The sequence below is a fragment of the Pan paniscus genome, chromosome 1 (genome assembly GCF_029289425.2).
Source record: "Pan paniscus chromosome 1, NHGRI_mPanPan1-v2.0_pri, whole genome shotgun sequence".
Classification (NCBI taxonomy): Eukaryota; Metazoa; Chordata; class Mammalia; order Primates; family Hominidae; genus Pan; species Pan paniscus.
Genome location: NC_073249.2, coordinates 209,724,917 through 209,750,537, shown reverse-complemented (window position 1 = coordinate 209,750,537; position 25,621 = coordinate 209,724,917). Strand labels below are relative to the sequence as shown.

At 51.7% G+C, this 25,621-nt stretch overlaps 1 protein-coding gene across 1 annotated transcript in view; it reads left to right on the top strand.

Moving 5' to 3' along the window:
• PADI6 (peptidyl arginine deiminase 6) overlaps positions 1–25,084 on the top strand; it is a 29,232-nt gene extending 4,148 nt beyond the window's left edge. The window contains exons 4-16 of the mRNA XM_034956627.3: positions 3,329–3,396; positions 4,456–4,573; positions 5,375–5,500; positions 11,799–11,977; positions 12,196–12,299; positions 15,541–15,652; positions 17,398–17,505; positions 17,720–17,874; positions 18,370–18,526; positions 18,957–19,080; positions 20,484–20,554; positions 22,053–22,214; positions 24,590–25,084. Coding sequence (XP_034812518.1) covers positions 3,329–3,396; positions 4,456–4,573; positions 5,375–5,500; positions 11,799–11,977; positions 12,196–12,299; positions 15,541–15,652; positions 17,398–17,505; positions 17,720–17,874; positions 18,370–18,526; positions 18,957–19,080; positions 20,484–20,554; positions 22,053–22,214; positions 24,590–24,823 — 1,718 coding nt within the window. The 3' untranslated portion in view covers positions 24,824–25,084. The remainder of the gene's footprint in view (positions 1–3,328; positions 3,397–4,455; positions 4,574–5,374; positions 5,501–11,798; positions 11,978–12,195; positions 12,300–15,540; positions 15,653–17,397; positions 17,506–17,719; positions 17,875–18,369; positions 18,527–18,956; positions 19,081–20,483; positions 20,555–22,052; positions 22,215–24,589) is intronic.
• The last annotated feature ends 537 nt before the right edge of the window (positions 25,085–25,621 follow it).

The window sequence follows — 25,621 nt, the reverse complement described above, 5'->3', positions numbered from 1 at the left end:
TGCAGTGGCGCGATCTTGGCTCACTGCCCATTCCGCCTCCCGGGTTCACACCATTCTCCTGCCTCAGCCTCCCGAGTAGCTGGGACTATATAGGTACCCGCCACCATGCCCGGCTAATTTTTTTTTATTTTTAGTGGGCTAATTTTTTTTTATTTTTAGTGGGCTAATTTTTTTTTATTTTTAGTGGGCTAATTTTTTTTTATTTTTAGTGGGCTAATTTTTTTTTATTTTTAGTGGGCTAATTTTTTTTTATTTTTAGTGGGCTAATTTTTTTTGTATTTTTAGTGGGCTAATTTTTTTGTATTTTTAGTGGAGACGGGATTTCACTGTGTTGGCCAGGCTGGTCTCAATCTCCTGACCTCGTGATCCGCCCACCTCAGCCTCCCAGAGCATTGGGATTACAGGCGTGAGCCACTGTGCTGGGCCTAGGTTGTCTTTTAAAGTCTATTCTCCCACCTCTCTTCCTGAGGAGCCATCTGTGTCCTCAATTTCTCTAGAATCTTCTCAAATTAGACACCTACCACCAACGGAGTTTTTAGAACTCTAACATCTACAACACTAAGTTTTTGGTTTGTGTGGGTTCTTTTGTGTTTTTGTTTTGTTTTGTCTTGTTTTTTGTTTTTGAGACAGTCTCACTCTGTAGCCTAAGCTGAACTGGAGTGAAGAGACACGATCATGGCTCATTGCAGCCTCAAATGATCCTCTCACCTCAGCCTCTCCAGTGGCTTGGACCATAGGTGTTATACCACCATACTTGGTTAATTTTTTATACAGACATAGGTATCCCTGTGTTGCCCAGGCTCCTCCCACCTCAATCTCCAGAGTGGCTGGGACTACAGGCACGCACCACCATGCCCAGCTGACTTTATTTTTTTATTTTATTTTTTCCCCCCATAGAGAGGGTTTTACCATATTGCCCAGCCTGGTCTCAAACTCCTGGCCTCAAGTGATCCTCCTGCCTCAGCCTCCCAAAGTGCTGGAGTTACAGGCATGAGCCACGTACCCGCTGGTCATCCCCTCTTAAGACACTTGAACGCTTCGGGGATGTTCGACTTATTTTTCCTCCTGCCTGTTCCTTCTCAGAACCCTTTGGAGCTCAGAGGAGCTCTTCTCAGTCCTTTGTCCCCCTGCTTCCAGTCAGTGAAGTGTCTCAGGCTCAGGAGGCTGGTCACGTGACTCTAATGTCACCTATGGGCAGGCTGCTCCCACAAACCCGACTTGGATATTGCCTACCCAGCATGATCGCTTCGGTGTCTGACAGATGTCTGAAATGCAAATGGATTCTCTCTACTCCTGAAAACCTGTTTTTCTAGTAGTCCCTCCATCACAGTGGGCGGTAGCTCCATCCTTCTAGTGTAAACCTTGGCATCACCTGATTCTTCTTACCCCACAGCAGTCTGAATCTTGTGAGCATTACCTGACGTTTCGCCAGAATCCAGCAACTCGTACTCCCAGTGTGTTCACTCCGGCTCGAGCCCCCATCCTCTCACCTGGGTCACAGCCCAGACCTCCCAGTGGGGTTCATGCTGGCACTCTTGCCCTTCTGACTAAGACCTCTAGCCTTGATCCAGCAGCCAGAGTGGTACATCTTTAAGTGGAATATTGGATAACGCCTTCCAACTGCTTCCACGTTGCTTGGATTAAAGCCAAAGTCGCTGCCCACGAAACTACACGAGTAACCCTGCACTGCCTCTGTCTTTACCGCTTGTGAATCTTCCCCCTGGGTCATCCTGCTGCTTCTGCTGTGGGTCCTGTTGGCCACTCTAACCCTTGGCCTTGCTGCCTTGGGCTTCCTATTTCCCCTAATGGCTCTTACCCTAGATGTTAACCCAGATTTTCTTGCCTCCTTTAGGTCTCTTTTCAAATGTAAACTTGGGCTCCCTTGATCATCTAAAACTGAAACACCCTCGCTCCATTCCTTCTCCCATATCCCTCAGTGCTTATTGCTATCACACATGATGTACCTGCTTGCCCCACCCCTGGTGCACACATACGTGCTCATGTAAGCTCTAAGGAGACGAGGTCTCCGTCTTGCACGCTGCTAGATCCCTAGGACCTGGGGCAGCCCAGTTCGCAGTGGGCATCTGGTCCCTGAGCATCTGCTGGTCAGGTGCTGATGATGTAACAGCAAACAAGTCCTGCGTTCGTGGCCCTGATATTCCAGTTGGGAATCAGCATGTCAAATAATGAGCTGTGAACAAAAGACCACACTGGAGCCACGTGGTTGTCCCTTGTGTGGTGGAAGGGATGGGAGGTGGTATGCTAAGGAGGCGGGACAGTCCCTATGACAGTACCTGGGCAAAAGCCTAGATCCTTAAGTGTGTTTTTTTTGTTTTTTGAGATGGAGCATCACTCTGTCACCCAGGCTGGAGTGGAGTGGTGCGATCTCTGCTCACTGCAATCTCCACCTCCTGGGTTCAAGTGATTCTCCTGCCTTAGCCTCCTGAGTAGCTGGAACTACAGGCACCTGCCACCACACCTGGCTAATTTTTGTATTTTTCATAGAGACAAGGTTTTGCCATGTTGCTCAGTCTGGTCTTGAACTCCTGACCTCAGGTGATCTGCCTGCCTCAGCCTCCCAAAGTGCTGGGGTTACAGGCATGAGCCACCAGGCCCAGCTAATCCTTAAGTTTTAAAGGGGCTTAGAATTGTCATGTATTGAATTTTTTTTTTTTTTTTTTGGAGACAGAATCTTGCTCTGTCACCCAGGCTAGAGTACGGTGGTCTGATCTCAGCTCACTGCAACCTCCACCTCCCAAGCTCAAGTGACACTCCTGCCTTGGCTTCCCAAGAGGCTGGGACTACAGGTGCCCTCCACCATGCCCAGTTAATTTTTGTATCTTTAGTAGAGATGAGATTTCGCCATGTTGCCCAGGCTGGTCTCCAACTCCTGACCTTAAGTGATCCATCCACCTCAGTCTCCCAAAGTGTTGGGATTATAGGAGTGAGCCACTGTGCCCGGCCATATTAAGCCTTTCCTATGTCTTGGAGCATAAAGCTTTCCAGAAGGCTAGAGAGGTAGACTTTGCAAGTAAGAATCACTTGGGTAGAGGCCGAAAGGCATGAGATGGCATGAGAGGACCATGATGGGCTTGTTTTGTGAGTTCCTGGGAGGTTTGGGATAGACATTTGACTACTTGGGCCTCTCCAGACTTGCTGATATGAAGCTGTCACCTTTGAGAATGGTTTCTGCTTCTAAGCTGATAGCATGCAGAAAGGCTAGATGCCCTGATGCCAGCCTTGGGCAGCCCCACAGGAGATAACCTATAACTTTGAGGTTCCATCTGGCAGGCCAAGGTGGCTGGGACACCCTTTTCTTCTGTTTCAGAGGTCTCTCTAGAGGTAGACATCTACCGCAATGGGCAAGTTGAGATGTCAAGTGACAAACAGGCTAAGGTGAGTCTGCCAGCAAAAGGGGGCAGGGAAGGGGCCTTGTAAGCCAAATCTGCCCACAGGCTCACTTGATCTGACCTTCCTCGTGTCTGGCCCAATTGCTGTGACATTGCTGAAGGATTAGATACATGGAGGGGAGGGGGGAAATCAAACTGTCACGGTACAAGTCAGAGCTGATTAAATTCCTTTTCTTTTGTGGGGTATTTTTTTGTTTTGTTTTGTTTTGTTTTTGATGTTGTTTTTGATGGCGTTTCCCTCTGTTACCCAGGCTGGAGTGCAGTGGCATGATCTTAGCTCACTGTAACCTCCACCTCCCAGGTTCAAGTAATTCTCCTGCCTCAGCCTCCTGAGCAGCTGGGGTTACAAGCGTGTGCCACCACACCTGGCTAATTTTTTTTTGAGACGGAGTCTCGCTCTGTTGCCCAGGCTGGAGTGCAGTGGCACGATCTTAGCTCACTGCAAGCTCCATCTCCCAGGTTCACGCCATTCTCCTGCCTCAGCCTCCCGAGTAGCTGGGACTATGGGTGCCTGCCACCATGCCTGGCTAATTTTTTTTTTGTATTTTTAGTAGAGACGAGGTTTCACTGTGTTAGCCAGGATGGTCTCGAACTCCTGATCTCCAGTGGTCCACCTGCCTCGGCCTCCCAAAGTACTGGGATCAGAACTGATTAAATTTCTAGCTCACTAAAAAAAAAACTAGAATGTCTGGCAACTCTAGGCTCATGTCCTACCCTGGTTGTGGAGTCTCCTAGATGAGAGGATTAGCCGCTGCTGCCAGGTGGCACGTCTCTTTTCCAGTTTGCCTCGGTCCCTGATTCTCTGACCCTGAAATATGAGGTAAGTAACTGGTAACCCCGAACCTCGCTTCTTTCTCTTCCTCTTAGCCTCCTTACCTGACATTACCTTCCTGTGTCTACAGATTCTTGACCTCACCAGTCCTGTTCCATGGGTCCCTGTACCCTGGAGAAAGGCTTGGCTGGGCCCCTCTGCTATGAGGTGCATCCGAGAAACAGAAGATTTATTTGGCTCCTTCCTGAGCCAATGTTCCCATCTCATTTGCAGAAAAAATGGATCTGGGGTCCCAGCGGTTGGGGTGCCATCCTGCTTGTGAATTGCAACCCTGCTGATGTGGGCCAGCAACTTGAGGACAAGAAAACCAAGAAAGTGATCTTTTCAGAGGGTAGGACCTCAGACTGTCTCTGCCTTTCCTTCTTGGTCTCTTTGCTGCCCTGCTTCTCAGCAAATGGATTCCAGACTAATTTTCTCCACCCCACCCCCCACACCCTCTTCCCCAGTCCCCATGCCTGGGCTGATCAAATCTTTTGTCCTGAGTTGTAGATGTATAATTGGGAAGAGAAGTCACATGACCCCATGCAAAGAGTGTGGGTGGTTACTTATTTCCTAGCTGTGAACTTGAGCACACTAACTTCCCTGATCTTGTTTCCCTATTTGTAAAATGGGGATGATGCAGTTGGCCTCCCAACTGTATCAGTTGGTTGACAAGACTAAATGAAGACAATAGGGGTATATGCGCTGCTTTCTAAAAAGCCTCTCATAGTCTGGGCCAGGAACCTTGGACTGTCTTGGGTAAAATTCACCTTGGATCCTGACTTGTGGTTGGGACCAGGGTTCTGGGTCTTAGCAGTAGAATGGAATGTCTTGTTTCCTACTGAGACTGGAAACAAGACTGGAAACAAGGTGAACCTTCACTGAACTGATCGAGGTAGGCCCTGTTCTGTTTGTGGGGGACCATGGGATAAATCCCATCCTCCCTCAAAAGGAGGCCCTGAGGTTTGCAGCTTGCCTGTAGCCACCTAGAACAAGCAGTGAAATGGTAATTCTTCGGGCCTGGGCCCTAGCAAAAGGCAGGGGGTCCTTGGTGCTCTGTTCAAACTCCCGGCCCCTCTCTACTGCTCTTCCCTCCACCCCCCAAGTGCTGGCCTCCAGACATTCCTTAACCTTTGCTTTGTCTTTTGCCCAGAAATAACGAATCTGTCCCAGATGACTCTGAATGTCCAAGGCCCCAGCTGTATCTTAACGAAATATCGGCTAGTCCTCCATACCTCCAAGGAAGAGTCGAAGAAGGCGAGAGTCTACTGGCCCCAAAGTGAGTGTTCTTGCGCCAGCTCCAGCTTTGCCTGCTCTCGACGTGCCAGGCAAGTTGTGCCCACACCTCCTCCCAGCAAGGTCCCCAGCAGAAGCCTGCTGGAGACCTAGAGCTGCAGATGAGAGGCTGTTGTGGCTGTACTTGTGTTTCTAGGATTCTCTGGCTGCCACCTTCCCCATAGGCTAAATCTGTACACATGGGTGAGTTATTGCACCTCTAAGACACTTTCTCCACTTGTAAAATGGGGACAGCTGTGCCTTCCCTGCAGGCTAGAAGAGAAGAGAGACATATCCGCTGAAACAGTAGCTATTGCCTTACACAGAGTAGATCACATCTCCCAATGACTCCTCTCAGGAGAATCCATCTTCACTCTAAACCAAGATCCACTATGTTAAATTTCCAGAAATCTGAGGCCAAAACCTCTAGAGTGGCAGCCATGGTAGCACCTGCATCCCAGCCACCATGCCATCCACCGCCCATCTTCAGCCCTCCTCTTCTGGGAGGCAGGTAGCATACTCTATTCTATAGATGGAGGGCTGGTTAGGAGGTACACATGCCCGACTCCAGCAAAACAGCCTTGCGCATCTTTTGACTTCCCTGAACTGGCTCAGTACTTGGCGTACCTCTAAATCTCTCAATGAGAGCTAGCTCTGCTTCTGGAGGGACATGCCAGCATGGTTTCTTTGGGTTTTGTTTTGTTTTTCCCCTTTGAGACAAGATCTAGCTCTGTCACCCAGGCTGGAGTGCAGTAGTGTGATCACAGCTCACTATAGACTAGACTCAGCTTCCTGGACTCAAGCAGTCCTCCTACCTCAGACTCCCAAGTAGCTGGTATGACAGGTGTGTGCCACCACAACTGGCTAATTCGCTTTTCTTGTAGAGATGGGGTCTCACTCTGCCCAGACTGGTTTCAAACTCCTGGATGCAAACAATCCTCCTGCCTTGGCTTCCCAAAGTGCTGGGATTACAGGTGCGAGCTACTGTACCCGGCCCAACCTGCTACCTTGTCTTGTAAACCATGCTTAGCTTCAGCTAGGCAATGCAGGGAGCTCTGTGGTCTATACTGTGCCTCTTCTCAGAGGGCACCATCTTTGTTGCCAGCATTGGAGAGTGTGCCCCTGCCACTTCCTGGTCTACACTCTGGGGCCTCGGCTCAGTCTCCTACTCCATCTCTTCTGCAGACCATAGATCTCAGCTGGATTTCAAAGTAGCCTGGGATTAGCCAGAAAAGGTAGCACAGCTTGGACGTGGCCATCTTACACGTGAGCTGGAGTGAGCCTAAGAAACCCAGGGGTCTAGGTCTGGTTCAGGCCACAAGGGCTACTCTGGCCCTGGGAGGCTACCAATGCTGAAGTAGGTGGATTAGGCCAGGCAGGCCTTGGAGTCCGCCAGTTCATGTAGCCTGCTAAGGATGCCATACTTCATCATGTGGATCATAGCGAACTACCGGTTTCTTTATTGAAAAAGCTTATTCAGGCTGGGCGTGGTGGCTCATGCCTGTAATCCCAACACTTTGGGAGGCTGAGGCAGATGGATCACCTGAGGTCAGGAGTTCGAGAACAGCCTGGCCAACATGGCGAAACCCTGTCTCTACTAAAAATACAAAAATTAGCTGGGCATGGTGGCGGGCATGCCCGCCAGCTACTCGGGAGGCTGAGGCAGGAGAATTGCTTGAACCCAAAAGGCAGAGGTTGCAGTGAGCCGAGATCATGCCACTGTACTCCAGCCTGAGTGAGACTCAAAAAAATAATTAAAAAAAAAAAACTTATTCAACAATCTAGGGGCTGAGCACGGAGCTTATGCCTATAATCCCAACACTTCGGGAGGCCAAGGCAGGCAGATCACCTGAGGTCAGGAGTTCGAGACCAGCCCGGCCAACATGGCAAAACCCCATCTCTACTAAAAAATACAAAAGCTAGCTGGGCTTTGTGGCATATGCCTATAATCCCAACTACTCAGGAGACCAAGGCAGGAGTGAACCTGGGAGGCAGAGGCTGCAGTGAGCCGATGTTGCACCACTGCACTCCAGCCCAGGTGACAGAGTGGGACTCTGTCTCCAAAAAAAACAAAACAAAACAAAACTTACTCGAAAATCTAGGGTAGGGCAACACAGCGTGTTATGTTTTAACAAGCCCTCCAGGTGACTCTGAAACATGCTAAAGCTTGAACCACAAAAAGATATAGCAAAAGAGTCTGAAAAGTTTACAGAGGAATAGAAAGCCAGAATACAGGGTTCTAGAAACAGGCTGGGTGTGGTGGCTCACACCTGTAATCCCAGCACTTTGGGAGGCCAAGGCAGGAGGCTTACTTGGGCACAGGAGTTCGAGACTAGCCTGGGCAACACAGTGAGACCTTGTCTCTAAGATAAGATTATTTTTATAAAGAAGCCTGGCCAGGCGTGGTGGTTCATGCCTTAATCCCAGCACTTTGAGAGTCCAAGACTGGTGGATCACTTGAGGTCAGGAGTTTGAGACCAGCCTGGCCAACATGGTAAAACCATCTGCTAAAAATACCAAAATTAGCTAGGTGTGGTGGCGTTAGCTTGTAATCCTAGCTACTCAGGAGACTGAGGCGGGAGGATCATGTGAACCCGGGAGGCAGAGGCTGCAGTGAGCCGACATTGCACCACTGCACTCCAGTCTGGGCAAAGTTAAGGCAGTGGCCAACCCTGGCAAATGCTGTGGGATAGACTAAGATGCCCAAGCCCATAGTAAAGTCACAATCCTCAGAATGGCAGTCATCAGTGACCCTGATAATAACAGTGAAAAGCCAGGTTGAAATGGGGAGGCACAGTAAATCTAGGCCACAGAAAGAATTCTCTGTAAAGGGAGATGTGTGGTGGTAATTACGGGGGCCAGCATGCAGTCGAGCGTGTCTGAAGCTGGTAGTACACGGGCAGATGTATAGATGGAACTGATCCAACAGGGGTGGGGAAATGGATCCTAGAGGAAGATCTGAGAAGTTTGCAGAGGAATAGAAAGCCAGAAGACAAGGTTCTAAACAGGCTGGGCGTGGTGGCTCACACCTGTAATCCCAGCACTTTGGGAGGCCAAGGCAGGAGGATCACCTTTAGGACTATGGAATACAGGTGAGTCTGTGGACAGGAATGAGACGATAGTGTTTGAGTAGTGTTGGTGGCTTGCTCTGAGGTCTGGTCGTAGCCTGAAATGAGGCCTTTTGGTGTGATGGTTTTCTCCAGCTCCTCAGGTGCAAGAGTGAGCTTTAAAGACCTGGTGTGACCAGAATGGAGGTTTTCCAGGAAAGCAAACTAGAAAAAGGTGTGGGAGTGGACAGTGTGTATAAGAGAGGATGTAGTGATGGGTTTTTGAGCTCTGAGAAGCGTCAAAGGGAAGTGAGGATGGAGGGTGGGGATCGGTAGGAGGATCTGGGACTGAGGTTGGGGACTCGCTGGGGTGGGAGCATAGGTGAGCAAAACTGATCGGAAGGCATTGTCTGCCTTGGAGGTGGCATCTAGTCTGGGTTATGATCATTGTAATGGATGTCTAAGGTGGTATAGAACCCAGGTTCATTGAAATAAGGTCGAAGAGAGATCAAAATGTCTGGATGTTCTAGTCTATTGTCAGATACCAGTGACACAACAGCAGTGGAGGGCAAGTATGCTAGAACAATCCACGAAGGATGGAGAGGATGACATCGTCCCCAAAAGAAAGGGGTAGCTGGCATTATCTGATGGCCAGCACTTCACAGGAACTGGGATTCTTGAGGAATAGAGAAATGGCCTAGAAGTGCCAGTGAAGAACCAAGAAGGGTACTCACCTTCCTGTAAGTCCAGCAGTACATGGCAGGTAGGAAAAAGCTCAGCTCAAATCATCAGTATTTGCTCTGTGCCCTGAGGATCCAGCTCTGGAAGAATAAACCATGTTACCTGCTCTCAGAGCCTGATACGACAGATGGACAGACAGTCGAGGACCCAGCAGAGGCTGGAGGGAGCCCTTTAATATGCCCCCAGGGTGGGTAGGGAGAGTTTGAGGTAGCTAAGGCCTCCTGGGCAGCTCTGTGAGGACTGAGCGCAGGAAGGGCCTTCCAGGTAGAGGCAGCTATTGTGTGTACCTGGGTCGCAGGGCTTCTGGCCTCCCCCATGCTTCTGTTTAATGGGGACAACAAATGCCTGCTTCAAAGGGTCCTGAGGATGTGAGCCCATGAGCCTGAAACACCTACCACAGCTCCTAGCAAAGATAGCCCACAGTGAAATGTTAGCTATGCTTCACAACAAACTATCTGTGAGAGGGGCCCCCAGAAGGTCAACCACAGGAGAGCCAGCCAGTAGGGGATTGTGGCAAACAGACTGTGACCCTCTCGCCCTCACTGCCTGGTGGTGAATCACCCTTGGGTGGAATGGCCACAGGGAGCCCAGGTCCCCAGAACAGGAGCAGGCCCTAGGTGTGTGGCAGCTCTTGGGCTGGGTGCCGTGGGCCTGCTGATGCTATCGCAGGTCAAGAGGGCTGTGTCTGCACTGGGAAGTTGCAGGGGTTCCTGGGGGGGAAGACTGCCTTGTCTGGTCTTCCATGAGGCCTGGCTCAGGGCTGGTGAAGCATCTAGGTAGATGAGAAGCAGGAACTAGCACAGGAGTGGTCCCGGTGGGCCCAGTTCCCTCACAGCCAGCAGCAGGACTGAGGCTGGGCCTGTAACCAGCATCCCCAGGGCCTCCAAGGAGGGGCTGCTGCAGAACTGCAGAGTCCATCGGGAGGGCTGCTGGGGCTCTAACCCAGAGCAAGAGGCCGAGGACCCAGGGCAGTGCCTAACCAGGGGCAGCCATGGCCGCAGCTGCAGCCATCTGCTGGCACGTTGGAGGAGCTGGAGATGGAGGCAGCTGGCAGTGCCGTGCAGAAGGTCTGAGGATGCTACAGTTCCTGGATCTCTCGGGGTTCTGGTGGCCAAGGTAAATCTAGCTTAGGATTCCCTGAAATAAGTCACCTGGAATCTTAAGCAGGAACAGCCATCAGGCCTACAGCTGCCACATCGGGCACAGATAAAGAGGACAGGCCAGGAAAGAGGAAGTTCGAGTGACCCAGGTGGGAGAAGTCAGGGTCATTTCTGACCTAGAAAATGGATGGACTTGGGCTGGGCACAGTGGCTCACGACTGTAATCCTAGCACTTTGGGAGGCTGAGGCAGGTGGATTGCCTGAGCTCAGGAGTGGGAGACTGGCCTGGGCAATGTGGTAAAACCCCATCTCTACTAAAAATACAAAAAACTAGCCGGGCATGGTGGTGCACACCTATAGTCCCAGCTACTTAGGAAGCTGAGGCACAAGAATCGCTTGAACCCAGGAGATGGAGGTTGAAGTGAGCCGAGATAGCGCTGCTGCACTCTAGCCTGCTCAACAGAGCAGGACTCCACCTCCAAAAAGAAAAGGAGAGCGGGGGCCAGGCGTGGTAGCTCACGCCTGTAATCCCAGCACTTTGGGAGGTCCGAGGTAGGCAGATCACGAGGTCAGGAGATCGAGACCAATCCTGTCTAACGAGACGGTGAAACACCGTCTCTACTAAAAATACGAAAAATTAGCCAGGCGTGGTGGTGGGTGCCTGCAGTTCCAGCTACTCAGGAAGCTGAGGCAGAATGGCCAGAATCCAGGAGGCAAAGCTTGCAGTGAGCTGAGATCACGCCACTACACTCCAGCCTGGGCAACAGAGCAAGACTCCCTCTCAAAAATACGTTTAGGATCTAATTAGCAAACGACAACCACCACGTGTGGTCAACTTCCTTCTGATCTCTTCCGTGCATGGTTTTATATTTAATGACCTAAAACTAGGAGACAGGCTTAACATGTATAATCATAAGAACACTTGGTTTCTTCAGAAAACTTGATGGAGGCATAATCCATCCAATAAATGGTTCTCACTGACCTTTCTAGCATCAGTAAGTGATTTTTTTCAGATGAGGCTGCTGAGCCCAGCCTGGGACAGTTTCTCACCTTTAGGACTCTATGATATTATCGCAGGAGTTGGATTCATGGGCCAAAATATAGAACCACCTACCCTGAGGCTTCACACCAGGCAGGAGCCTTGAAGGCATCATCACCTGAGCTCCAACTCCTGGCGTGTAATAGGTCTTCAAGGAATACTGGTGAATAACTGGCCGTTGCTTGTGTATGAATATCTGGTTGTCTACCAAGACCTGAATGCTAGAAACGGGGATGGCTGAGCCATTTCAGTTCCAGCCCTCCTGGAACTCACAGCCTTGTCTCTGATATGAGGAATGAGCTGGTACCTTGACCATCAAATGTGACCGGCACCAGGTTACTTCAGTGGCTGGTCCATCCCTTCTTTCTCTCCTAGAAGACAACTCCAGTACCTTTGAGTTGGTGCTGGGGCCCGACCAGCACGCCTATACCTTGGCCCTCCTCGGGAACCACTTGAAGGAGACTTTCTACGTTGAAGCTATAGCATTCCCGTCTGCCGAATTCTCAGGCCTCATCTCCTACTCTGTGTCCCTGGTGGAGGAGTCTCAAGACCCGGTATGTCCCCATAATAGATGGGTCCTTAGACTAGGATGCTCCAGTGGGGGAAAAGCCATCTCCCACAGTTGGGCAGAGCTCGAGGTTTGCTGGGGGAGAGCTGCAGAAGGCAGGTGGGGCCCAGCTGGGGGCCGGGCTGAACGGCCGGAACCCTGGGGGTAAGAGGGGAGCGAGTAAATGTGGAAGCAGGTTGCTAACAGGACCTCGTCTTGTTGCAGTCAATTCCAGAGACTGTGCTGTACAAAGACACGGTGGTGTTCCGGGTGGCTCCCTGCGTCTTCATTCCCTGTACCCAGGTGCCTCTGGAGGTTTACCTGTGCAGGTGAGAGACCATCAGGCTGACTGTGTCAGGCGGTTCTCATAACTGGTACCCTCTTCTTTCTATATGCAGGGCAGGGTGGGTGAAGATGACTAGGACCTCTCACCAGGAGAGTTGAAACCCTTCTGTCTGAGCTGTCTGGACCTGCCCCAAGACAGTCCAATACATGCCTGAATATTCCCAAAAATGGGCATGGAACAGTGAATGAGACAGTCCCCCCATTATGTGAGGGCCAAACGGCATGGTTTTAAACAGTACCAAGTGCTCTAAAGCACGGTGAAGAGGGAGAGGTCAGGATGAGAACCTATCCCAGGGATGACGAAGCTCCTACGGGGCCAGAGAACAGGTGTGAGCCCAGGAAGGGGCGGTGTGGGGATGGGTGAAAAGAGCAGAGCCCTGTGGGCCCTGGGTGTTAGGGTGAGGTAGCTGGGGCCATACCTACTCTAAATACAGTGGTGAAAGCTTTCTGTCACCTGGATGCCTGCAGGAAGATGGTACTGCTTGCCCACTGCCACTTAGGGGCCCTGGTTCCTTTCAGTCTTGTTATGCTTTCCCCTGGGGTGGCTGCCTCCTCTCTGGAGGCTGGGTGCGCACATCCTAGGTCCAGGCCCGGGCCCCAGGAGGGAGAAAGAGCCAAGATTTGGGCACTGCAACCTATTGTTGCTGCTAGTGGTCTGGAAGTCTCCTGAACCACTTGTCACGTGCCAAAATCCTGAACACACATGGGGCCACGTCCGGCTTCAGGGAATCCAGGAACAGTCTCTAGCTATGTAGCCACATGCCTAGGGAGAAAAGGAGAAAGGATCCTGAAGGCAGAACCAGTGGGAAGCCGAGGGTTCTGTCTGCATGATCACTCTGGCCACATGGAAAGTCAGGTACAGATAAAAGGTGGAAGACCAGTCTAGACACAGCATGGCTCAAGCCAGGGTGGCAGGAGCAGCCTTTAGTTGGGATTGGTCCACAGGTAGGACAGCCCCGCCCCACTCGCTCCACACCAGCCGCCTCCAGATTACTACCACCATGTTGCCCTTTATTGCAAATTCCTTAGGTGAAGGCTTTTTTGTTTTTTTAAGGTAGGAGGTAAAGGATAATGCTGATGGAATGCTCTAGCAGGGATGGGAAACACTAATAGGAAAAGGTGGCCGGTGTGGTGGCTCACACCTATAATCCCAGCACTTTGGGAGGCCGAGGCAGGAGGATCACCTGAGGGTCAGAAGTTCGAGACCAGCCTGGCCAACATGGTAAAACCCCGTCTCCACTAAAAATACAAAAATTAGCCAGATGTGGTAGTGCATGCCTGTAATCCCAGCTACTCAGTGAAGCTGAGGCAGGAGAATCGCTTGAACCCAGGAGACAGAGGTTGCAGTGAGCTGAAATAGCCCCACTGCACCGCAGCCTGGGAAACAAGAGCGAAACTGTCTCAAAAACAAAAAATAAAATTGCTGGGTGTGGTGGCTCATGCCTGTAATCCCAGCACTTTGGGAGGCTGAGGCGGGCGGATCACCTGAGGTCAGGAGTTCAAGACCAGCCTGGCCAACATGGTAAAACCCCGTCTCTACTAAAAATACAAAAAACAATTAGCCGGGCATGGTGGTGCACCCCAGTAATCCCAGCTACTCGGGAGGCTGAGGCAGGAGAATCTCTTGAACCCAGAAGGCGGAGGTTGCAGTGAGCCAAGATCGCACCACTGTACTCCAGCCTGGGTGACAGATAAGATTCCATCTCAAAAAAAAAAAAAAAAAAAAAAAACTTCTACCCCTCTTCCAGGCTCCGTGGGTGTAGAAGCCAGACAGCTCTTCCAGGGGAGGGCTGCTGGGGAGTGTGGTCCTCAGAGGAATAGCAGGCTTCAGGATGAGAAGGTAAAATCTCAGAAAGTCTGATGGGATTCTGCTGATGGCAGATACAAAAGACATAAAGCAGAGAGATGTGGTATCTCGAGTATTTTAAGACGGGTTTCCAACTCACAGGAGGCATCTACTTGTTCTTCAAGGAAACCCAAGTCTTCCATACAGTGTGATATTCAGGCATGGTTTGACCCCATATAGCTGCATATGACCTGCAAGACTGAGCCGACACACCCTTCCCCCAAAAAGCGTCAGACTGTTCTAGACCTTGTCAGGCTGGTAGCTCCCTGTGGCTTTGCATAGACCCAAGAAATAGGTTCTTTGGAGCAGTAGCATAGATACTATGAATGTGCTATGCCAGTAGTTACATTGCTGTATTGTATTAGTAGCAACATGAGCTTTGGACCTGAAGCCGGACTACAGTCCCAATTTCAATATCTCCCAATATTAGGGCCTTGCTGACCTCCAACTTTTGAGGGCCTGTTTGTTCTGTTTGTTTAAGATAATTTATTATTTTTTCTTTTTGAGATGGAGTCTCGCTCTGTTGCCCAGACTGGAGTGCAGTGGTGTGATCTTGGCTCACTGCAGCCTCCACCTCCAGGGTTCCAGCAATTCTCCTGCCTCAGCCTCCCGAGTAGCTGGGATTACAGGCATGCACTGCCACGCCCAGCTAATTTCTGTATTTCTAGTAGAGATGGGGTTTCACCATGTTGGCCAGGATGGTCTCAAACTCCCAATCTCAGGTGATCCGCCCGCCTCGGCCTCCCAAAGTGCTGGGATTACAGGCGTGAGCCACCGTGTCCGGCCAGATGAGTGGTCTTAACATCAGCCTCACACACTGCTGTTTCCCTTCAAGGAAGGGATGGCCACTGTAGATCTGTGAGCCTGATGCTGTGCACAACGGCTTGAAGACCCCAGGGCTCAAGACCCACCCCATGCCACACATATAAAAATGACAACCACGCATGGTGGCAGGCGTATAGTCCCAGCTACTGTGGGGAGCTGAGGCGGAGACTCACTTGAACCCAGGAGGTGGAGGTTGCGGTGAGTCAGATCATGCCACTGCACTCCAGCCTGGGTGACAGAACGAAAGGAAGGGTACTTGCAGAATGTGACCGAAGGGTATAAACAGAGCAGGCCTTGGCTACCAGGGAAGGGGCCGCCACTGGCACTTCCCAACCTGGCTCTGCCATGGGCAAAGCTGAGTAGCATCAGACAAGATGGGCTCTGAGCTTCTGGCTTGTGCCGAGGTCAGGGATGGTTGCTCTGTCGACCTCACAGGCAGGGATGTAACCTCTCCTGGTGAGAAGGATGTGTTCTTCCTCTCTTGGCACAAGGAGGTCATAACCAGTAAGGGACCTTTGAAAGCCTTCCCAGAACTGGCTTCTTTCCCATGGCAGGGAGCTGCAGCTGCAGGGTTTTGTGGACACGGTGACGAAGCTGAGTGAGAAGAGCAACAGCCAGGTGGCATCTGTCTATGAGGACCCCAACCGCCTGGGCAGGTGGCTCCAGGTAACACCCCACCTGGGAACCCACCTGTGGGGGAGGGGTGGGGAGACTCAGCATGTGCCACCTAAGAGGAACTTCACAGGCTTCTGGTTAACCTTAAAGACCACAGCCTTGATAGGGGCGGCCCTGTTCTTAGGACTTCAGTGGAGGCTCAGATGAGGATTTGCCTGAGTCATGGCCACTAAGGAATAGTTAGAGTCCAGCCTCCTTCCCATTCCAGAATGGACACGTGTTCAAGACCACAGAACCCTAACCCCCAGGCCCCGGAAGGCTCTGATACCTTTGGCTAAGGCTGTGAGAGCTGGGCCACTGCCCTGGGGTCCCGCCTGACTCTGGCACAGCACCAAGTCTAGAGCCCCGGTCAGCCTTCAGTTCTAGAGCTCTGTCCTCTGCAGATGAGTGATCATCACATACTAGGCACACCATCCTGAGCACCAGAGATAAACTGGAACATATGCTGTCCCATGTTAGCAAGGATAGAACTTTTAAGTGCTATGAAAGTTAGAGAATGAGATGATACAGTGAGTCATTAGACCAAATGAGGCAGTTTAAGAATAGTTGGGAAAATCTGCAAATGAAACTTAAGGAAACAAGGAGCTGGCCATGCAGAGATTTGGGGCAGGGGTGGCCAGGATTAAAAGGAGTTCCTGGCCGGGTGCAGTGGCTCAAGCCTGTAATCCCAACACATTGGGAGGCTGATCACTTGAGGTCAGGAGTTTTAAAACAGCCTGGAAAACATGGCAAAATACTGTCTCTACTAAAAAATACAAAAATCAGCCGGGCGTGGTGGCGCGCGCCTGTAGTCCCACCTACTCGGGTCACTGAGGCAGAAGAATCGCTTGAACCCAGGAGGCGGAGGTTGCAGTGCACCTAGATCATGCCACTGCACTCCAGCCTGGATGACAGAGCGAGACTGTCTCAAAAGAAAAAAAAAATCTGGGGGTGTGCTTGGAGGTCTTGAAGAAGGCTGATGCAGACAGATCACAGTGAACAAAGGTGAAAGGCAGGGCTACCTCCTGGTTAAGGTACCTTTTAAGCTAAGGGCAAACAAGAGACACTCAAAGCATGAATCGGGAATGAAAGGTTATAGTTCAGGTTTTCAAAAGACCCCTCTGGCTAAGATGTAGGGAACAGATCTTAAGAGTAGGCAAGAATAGAAGCGAAACTGGAAGGCATCACAGTGGCATAGGGTGGAGACACGGTGGCTTCCTGAGTGGCACCAGCGCAGAGCTGACTCAGAATGTAAGCCAGTAGGGCTTGTTAATGGATTCTTTACAAAAGAAAGGAAGAATCTGGATGCTCAAGTCTTTTTCGCCCAGACTGGAGTGCAGTGGCGCGATCTCAGCTCCACTGCAGCCTCTGCCTCCTCCTGAGTAGCTGGGATTACAGGCATGAGCCACCATGCCTGGCTAACTTTTTGGTTTTGTTTTAAGTAGATGGTCTCACCATGTTTCCCAGGCTGGTCTTGAATTCCTAGGCTCAAGTGATCCACCCACCTTGGCCACCCAAAGTGCTGGGATTGCAGGCGTGAGCCACCACACCTGGCCATGGATGCTCAAGTCTTAAACCTGAAGGGTAGGGGAGAAGAGGGATCGGAAAGCCTTCAAGAAGGGGCGATATCTGAGCTGGGTGTTGAGGGTTGAGCAGGAGTTGGCAGGAAGGAAGGGGGTTCTTACCGTACCTTTTCCGTAAATGGGGTTCGGGGAGATGTGTGCCTGGCAAACAATCTGTCTTCCTCTCCATTCCAGGATGAGATGGCCTTCTGCTACACCCAGGCTCCCCACAAGACAACGTCCTTGATCCTCGACACACCTCAGGCCGCCGATCTCGATGAGTTCCCCATGAAGTACTCACTGGTGTGGAACTTGGTTTGGCTAATCTGAGCTCAGTCCAATCTCTCAGGCCTGGGGCCTGCCTAGAAATGATGGGGCACCAAGTGGGGAGAGGGCCCAGGTGGCCTCTGGGGGGAGGGTACGTGGAAGTCTACCTGAGAGCCTGGATTTAGGGATAAGACTAGGGCCTAAAGCCATCCCCTACTAACACCCCTTCCCCGGCTGGGTCTCTCCCCAGAGCCCTGGTATTGGCTACATGATCCAGGACACTGAGGACCATAAAGTGGCCAGCATGGATTCCATTGGGAACCTGATGGTGTCCCCACCTGTCAAGGTCGAAGGGAAAGAGTACCCGCTGGGCAGAGTCCTCATTGGCAGCAGCTTTTACCCCAGGTGAGCCACAAAGCCAGACGCCTCCAAATGAAAGGAAGGGACCATGGTCGTTCCCCTGGCCCCACCTGCTTCCCATAGCACCTCAGCAGGTCACGCACTGTGGACCATTTCTTAAACTGCAGACATTTGAGCTTTTGATTCACGTGGGAGACTAAAGATGAGAATAAACCATTTATTCTTTGATTCCAGGGTTTAAACTGAAACAAGTGAAATTTGGTCCACCAGGATGTCATTTCCAAGAGATATGTGGTTGGATTTCTTGGTGGCCATAAATACAAAATGATACTTGTGCCCGGGCTTGTCTGTCTAGAAACACTAGGCTCCGTTCTGAGTGGGGTCAGAGTAAGGGATTCGTAACCAACACATCCGCTATGGACCGGCCTCTTTCACACCACGGTCAGAGGCCAGCTCCCTGGAGGCAGCATGACACCAAGTGGCGGGTGACCAGCCTGGGCCACACTGGCTCAAGAGCTGTTCTTTCCATCTTCCTTCTAGCGCAGAGGGCCGGGCCATGAGTAAGACCCTCCGAGACTTCCTCTATGCCCAGCAGGTCCAAGCGCCGGTGGAGCTCTACTCAGATTGGCTAATGACTGGCCACGTGGATGAGTTCATGTGCTTCATCCCCACAGATGACAAGAATGAGGGCAAAAAGGTCTGCTCTGGGGTCTGGAGAAGGGACATCTGACCCTTGTCTTCTGTTGGGGAATCTTGGAAGATTCTGGAGAGAAAGCTGGCTTTTTCTTGTTTTTTTTTGTTTGTTTGTTTTTTGAGAGTCTTGCTCTGTCACCCAGGCTGGAGTGCAGTGGCGTGATCTCCGCTCACTGCAACCACTGCCTCCCGGACTCAAGCAATTCTCCTGCCTCAGCCTCCTGAGTAGCTGGGATTACAGACACATGCCACCACACCTGGCTCATTTTTGTATTTTTAGTAGAGATGGAATTTCACTATGTTGGCCAGGCTGGTCTCGAACTTCTGACCTCAGAGGATCTGCCTGCCTCGGCCTCCAAAGTGCTGGGATTACAGATATGAGCCACCATGTCCAGCTGAGAAAGCTAGCTTCTGACCCCAGTTCTGTTTCCCAGGGCTTCCTGCTGCTCCTGGCCAGCCCCAGTGCCTGCTATAAACTGTTCCGAGAGAAACAGAAGGAAGGCTATGGCGACGCTCTTCTGTTTGATGAGCTTAGAGCAGATCAGCTCCTGTCTAATGGTAAGGGAACTCCCTTTCCACAGAACAGAACTGGGGTCTTTTTCCAGGGGTCCTTTCTACATAGCCATTCTGTCACGCTTGGTGTAAAGGATGCCAGGGAAGCACAAAAGCTGTTGGAATTGCCATATTAGAACGTCTTATTTCTGGGCTGCTCTAGTGGTACTACAACACAAGTAGACCAGATGTTCTGGGATGGCCTAGAGGCTGTTTGGATGTATTTGAAGGGGACTCACTTAGTACATAGGTGGCCCCAAGTGGGGGGAAAATGGGTGTTAACAATGCTAGTGCCTGGATTTATTCAGGGCATGTTGGATTAAGTATCTAGGGACTGGGACTTTGTGGGTCTCCTGGTTACATTAAGGAAACACACAGGTGGACAAGCAGAGGTGGTGTGGCTGGTGCCATTGCACTTCTGATCTAAAGGCTGTGGGAGTGGGCTGGGCATGGTGGCTCACACCTGTAACCCCAGCACTTTGGGAGGCTGAGGCGGGCAGATCACCTGAGGCCAAAAGTTCGAGACCAGCCTGGCCAACATGATGAAAGCCCATCTCTACTAAAGATACGAAAATTAGCTGGGCATGGTGGTGCATGCCTGTAATCTCAGCTACTCGGGAGGCTGAGGCAGGGGAATCGCTTTAACCTGGGAGGTGGAGGTTGCGGTGAGCTGAGATCGTGCCATTGCACTCCAGCCTGGGCCACAGAGCAAGACTCCATCTCAAAAAATAATAAAGGCTGTAGGAACCCAGAAAGGGGCTTGGGGGTATTAGGTTTTTCTAGACCCTCAATACCCAAAGTGTTATCTGAGGGCCAGCGCACCTGGGAGCTTGTTAAAAATGTAGAATTTCCACCCTGCTCCACACCTCCTGGGTACTCAGTCTTTGGGGTTGGGGCCCGGGAACTCCTGGTCATAGAAGCACCATGGAAGGTGACATCTGCTGAGCATGAACCACATGACAAAGACTGTCACCTCAGAGCTGGCAAGTGAATTGGGCATCCCTGTCCCAAAGATCAGGCAATTGAGGAACAAAGGTAATGTAACCTGGAGAGGGTTACAGGCAGAAGATGCCAGGTTGTATTGGCCTAAGGGGAGTAGGGCCTGAAGTCATCTTAAGAAGCTCTAGGCTGTGTCTCTCAGCCTGGCACAGGCTATTCCCCCTCATGCTGGGGACAGAGTGGCCAGTGGCAGTAAGTCCTGCCTGGGAGTTCTGGTGTAGACCCTGGTCAGTCCCCAGAAGGAAGATATTGGACCTGAGGGTGTGATCCCTGGAGACAGGCCAGTCTTCTCGCCATGGTCACTGGCCCAGGAATGCACCCAGGTGGCTGGGCCTGGCCCGAGTGTGCCCAGCTCTGGGCAGTGCTGCCATTCCCTGACCAGCAGGCTTGCTGCTCACTTCTTCCTACAGGAAGGGAAGCCAAAACCATCGACCAACTTCTGGCTGATGAAAGCCTGAAGAAGCAGAATGAATACGTGGAGGTAGGACCAGCATGAAGGGGGCCATCCCCAAGAAAGAGCTGGTGCCGCAGGTCTTGCAGGAAGGTTTCCACCCACCCCTCCTGAGGGGTGAAGGGTTGGGGGGGCAGCTGCCCACCACCCTTTCTTCCAGGTCTTGATACAGGCCCAGCTCTGGGGCTAGAGCTGGCCATATGCCAATGTAGGGAGACTAGAGGAGTAAGGAGTTAGGTCTCTGGAGTCAAACACAGCACGATGTACCTTTATGCTTGGAAGAGGGCTGGAAGTGGGTAACACAGCTTTCTATGGTGTCAGATGGCTGAGGACCCAGGGTGGGACAGGGGCAGGAAGGAGCGCCATGGCATGTCGGGACCGTTGACAGATACTACTTGCAGATACTGTCAGAGGGAGTTTACTTTGCTATGACTATGCAGCTGGATCTTTTCCCCCAAGCTGGGAAAGCCCTGATTATCCAGGTTCCTAGCTGAGAACCAATGATGGCCCAAGCATTGTGCGAGATACCTCACTACAAACCCTGCAGATAGCCCTATAAAGTAAAACACCTCTTACATATGAGGGTAGTGAGGCACACAGTAAAACCGCTAGCCCAGGACAATCATTTGGGGAAATGAGTCTGAACTCCCAAGTTCATGTGTTGCTCATTATACTCAAGCTGCCTGGGGTCCATTTCCCGGAAAATGACATAGCTCAGCAGCCTCCTTGAAGAAGCCAGCTCCTCACTTCCGAGAAGCTGAGTATCAGACTCAGACGAGGGACTACTCAATGCTTTCTGGATGAAGTGGCCCATCACAGCAGTCCCGAGGATGGTGTTCAGGGTCACCAAACTTCAGAGATCTTAGAAGTGAATCATTGGCTATAAGAAGCAGAGTCTCCCCAGCTTGTAGAAGGAGAAGCTTAGGCCCAGAGAAGGGTAATTTCTTGGCTGAGGTTGCATGGTCAGCAAAACTGCTTCTCTCACTGGGTCCTTAACATTCCCAGGAATGTTCCCAAGGAATGTTCTATGCCCTGCACAGTGCATGGGTACCCTGTTTTGCAAGAACAGCCCCCCTGGCATAGCAGGGTGGGTGCCAGCCAGGCATGGGGCTAAGACAGCATCTCCCAGCCCCTGGCGACAGCTTAGGTGTGTTGGGTATGTGTCTGAAGCCTATTTCAAGACCTAGGGAGACAGGTGTGTTGGGTTATGTCTGAGGCCTATTTCAAGACCTAGGGAGATGCCCGGGTACTGGGCTCAGCTGGTCTGGGTTGAGAAGTGCCAGACGCTGTCTAGCCATGGGATCCTGGACTAAAGACTAGGCTATTCCTGAGACCCTACTTCCCCATGTGAAAAGGGAACTGCCCACTTCGTAAGGCTGGTATGAAGTGTGAGGCTCCTGGCACACAGCAAGTGATGGGGATGGTAGTGGTGTCAGGCCATCACCTACCTTCAGTATGGAAGGAAACTGGTTTTAATTCCTGATGAGCTCTCCTTGCTCCCCCGCCCCCACCCCCACCCCCCCCACAGAAGTGCATTCACCTGAACCGTGACATCCTGAAGACGGAGCTGGGCCTGGTGGAACAGGACATCATCGAGATTCCCCAGCTGTTCTGCTTGGAGAAGCTGACTAACATCCCCTCTGACCAGCAGCCCAAGAGGTCCTTCGCGAGGCCATACTTCCCTGACCTGGTGAGGGGCGACTGGGCATCCCTGGGTGGGGGAGGGCCTGTCCAGGCAACACTGGCTGCCACCTCACTGTGCTGGACTGCAGAGATGGTGGACAGCAGATAATGGTACCTATGAGGAAATGGGAGGGAGACCCCTTCTCCCCCATCTCGGTTAGGGACGCCCCACCCAGAGAGCAAGTGTACAGGGCCTGAAGGCTTGGAGGTTCCCCAGGCAGTTACTATGGGCCAGGCCCTGGGCCAGGTGCTTTAGGAGCCTCAGTGAGCTGCGCCCCCAGTCTAAAAGGATGAACCTGTGAGGCCCACTTCGGATGGGGTGCTATGCAACCCAGAGTCGAGGTTGCCGCACATCTGCCAGCAGCGAGGCCTTGAGCAAGCTACCTCAGGGTGGGTCTTCCTGTCCGCTATCTCCAGGGTCCAGGGCAGCAGTGTCTGATACATGGAGGTACATCAGCCCTTAAAATAACATTCTAGGCCAGGTGCAGTGGCTCATGCCTGTAATCCCAACACTTTGGGAGGCCGAGGCAGGTGGATCACCTGAGGTCGGGAGTTTGAGACCAGCCTGACCAACATGAAGAAACCCTGTCTCTTAAAAATACAAAATTAGTTGGGTGTGGTAGCACATGCCTGTAATCCCAGCTCCTCAGGAGGCAGAGACAGGAGAATTGCTTGAACCCGGGAGACAGAGGTTGCATTGAGCCTAGATCACTCCATTGCACTCCAGCCTGGGCAACGAGACTGAAACTCCGTCTCTAATATTTATTCTGCTTGGCTGGTCGTGGTGGCTCACCTGTAGTTCTAGTACGTTGGGAGGCTGAGGTGGGACGATCACTTGAACTCAGGAGTTGGAGACCAGCTAGGGCAACATAGTGAGACCCTGCAACTTTAAAAAAAAGAAAAGAAAAAAAAAAGCTGGGGCCAGGGCACAGTGGCTCATGCCTGTAATCTCAGCACTTTGGGAGGCTGAGGTGGGTGGATCGCTTGAAGTCTGAAGTTCGAGACCAGCCCGGCCAACATAGTTGAAACTCTCTCTAGTAAGAATACAAAAAACTAGCTGGGTGTGGTGGGTGCATGCCTATAATCCCAGCTAATCAGAGGCTGAGGCAGGAGGATCCCTTGAACCCAGGAGGCGGAGGTTGTAGTGAGCCAAGATCGCACCACTGGACTCCAGCCTGGGCAACAGAGCAAGACTCTCTCCCAAAAAAACAAAACAAAAAAAAACAAATGCTGGGTGTGGTGCCACATGCCTGTAGTCTCAGCCACTCAGGAGGCTGAGGCAGGACAATTTCTTGAGCCCCGGAGGTGGAGGCTGCAATGAGCCACTGCACTCTAGCCTGGGTAACAAACCAAGACCTTGTCTGATAAACCAAACCAAAAAAAAAAAAAAAAAAAAACATTCTGGGGCTGGGCGTGGTGTCTCACACCTGTAATCCCAGCACTTTGGGAGGCCCAGGCAGCCAGATCACCTGAGGTCAGGACTGCGAGACAAGCCTAACATGGAGAAACTCTGTCTTTACCAAAAACACAAAGTTAGCCAGGTGTAGTGGTGCATGCCTGTCATCCCAGCTACTCAGGAGGCTGAGGCAGGAGAATCACTTGAACCCGGGAGGTGGAGGTTGCAGTGAGCTGAGATCACCCTGTTGCACTCCAGCCTGGGCAACAAAAGCAAAACTGGTTTTTTTTTGGTTTTTTTTTTTTTTTTTTTAATTCTGTTCCTACTTATTCTAAACCAGAAGTTATAGTCAAGAGTGGGGCTGTGAGTACAAGAGGTCCTGGCTTCACCAAGCCTATGCCGACTGTGGCTCACATCTGAACTTTCTCATGTAACAACTGACCCCTTATATAGGTGTGTAAAACGAACTGAGGCATTTGAGTGCCCCAATTCTCTAAACACTTGCTGACCTCTTCCCTGGGTCCTAGGGACACAGGCCCTGCATGCTCCACTTGTACATGGGTGTCTTCTAACTTGATCAGCTCAGTGTAGTCTGGCAGGGGTGAGTAACGGTAAGAAGCTGCTTTGAGGAGGAGTTGAGATACAAAAGATGTGCAGCAGTCAACTGACAAAGCGGGGGTGGGGAGAGTGTTCCAGTGGAGGCAGCAGCCATGTGTTGTATCCAGATGATAAGAGGCCAGAATAATCGAAACATAGAAACTAGAGAAGTTGACAATCCCAGACCTTGGCCAGGCAGGATTTTATCTGGCTGTTGAGAAACAGCCATTGTAGGGCTAAGCAAAAGTGAGCTGGGTTTCACTGACCTGGAGGAGGCGGCTGCCTGCCTGCTATGCCTGGTCTGGCCTGACCGCAGAGAGGCAGGTGAGCGGCTGGCTTTCAGGCCTCTGATCCCTGTCCGGGCCTCACCCACCCTGTCTTTCTAACAGTTGCGGATGATTGTGATGGGCAAGAACCTGGGGATCCCCAAGCCTTTTGGGCCCCAAATCAAGGGGACCTGCTGCCTGGAAGAAAAGATTTGCTGCTTGCTGGAGCCCCTGGGCTTCAAGTGCACCTTCATCAATGACTTTGACTGTTACCTGACAGAGGTCGGAGACATCTGTGCCTGTGCCAACATCCGCCGGGTGCCCTTTGCCTTCAAATGGTGGAAGATGGTACCTTAGACCCGGGCCCTGGAGCTGCCAGCTCTGCCCCAGCATGGATGGCCCACTGTCACCATGCAACAGCATGATTCTTTGCCCAGTAGAGGAGGCTGGAGAGTCCAGGCAACAGAACCCTTTCTTCCCTGTCTGCCCCGACCGACCCTCGGACCCAGTAGGATGGCAAATGCCGCCAGCTTGAACCCCTGTGGGGAAAAGATGCAAAAGTGTTCAGCCAAGTGACGTTTACTAAATAGCCAATAAAGGGCTGGTGGGTGTGAATGCATCTTGGCAGTGACCTCCTTGTTTGGGGAGGGGATGAGTGACAACTGAGGACAAGGCTGAGCTGAGATACCTATGGCCATGCTGGCCTGCTTGTGTGGGGGGAGAGACTTGGCCACATCAGTTGCTGTCCTTCCCCTCATCTCTAAATTATGTCTGTGGCAGGAAGTGGTTGGACTTATCCAAATGGACTTAGATTATCCAAATGGATTTAAGATTATCCAAATGCTGCTCTGGTTTAAGCAACTGGGACAAGCTGGGTCTAGAGTCCAGGGCCCAGGCTAGAGGAAGGTCGAGGGCCTCCCCCTTGGGACTGGTAGGTAGGACCTGGAGGGGGCAGGCCCACGGTGGGGGTGGTGCCATGCACGGCAGGCAGCTGGCCTCGGCAAGTGGAGGCTCTGGTCTCCTTGGGTCTGTAGGTGTGGCCTCTTTGAGAAGGCACAGCAGGGGTGGACCTGGGCTGACCCTCAGCCTGAAATGTCCCCTCCAGGGCCCAAAGCCACGTATTCCCATCTGACCACCCCTGTGTTAATGGTACAG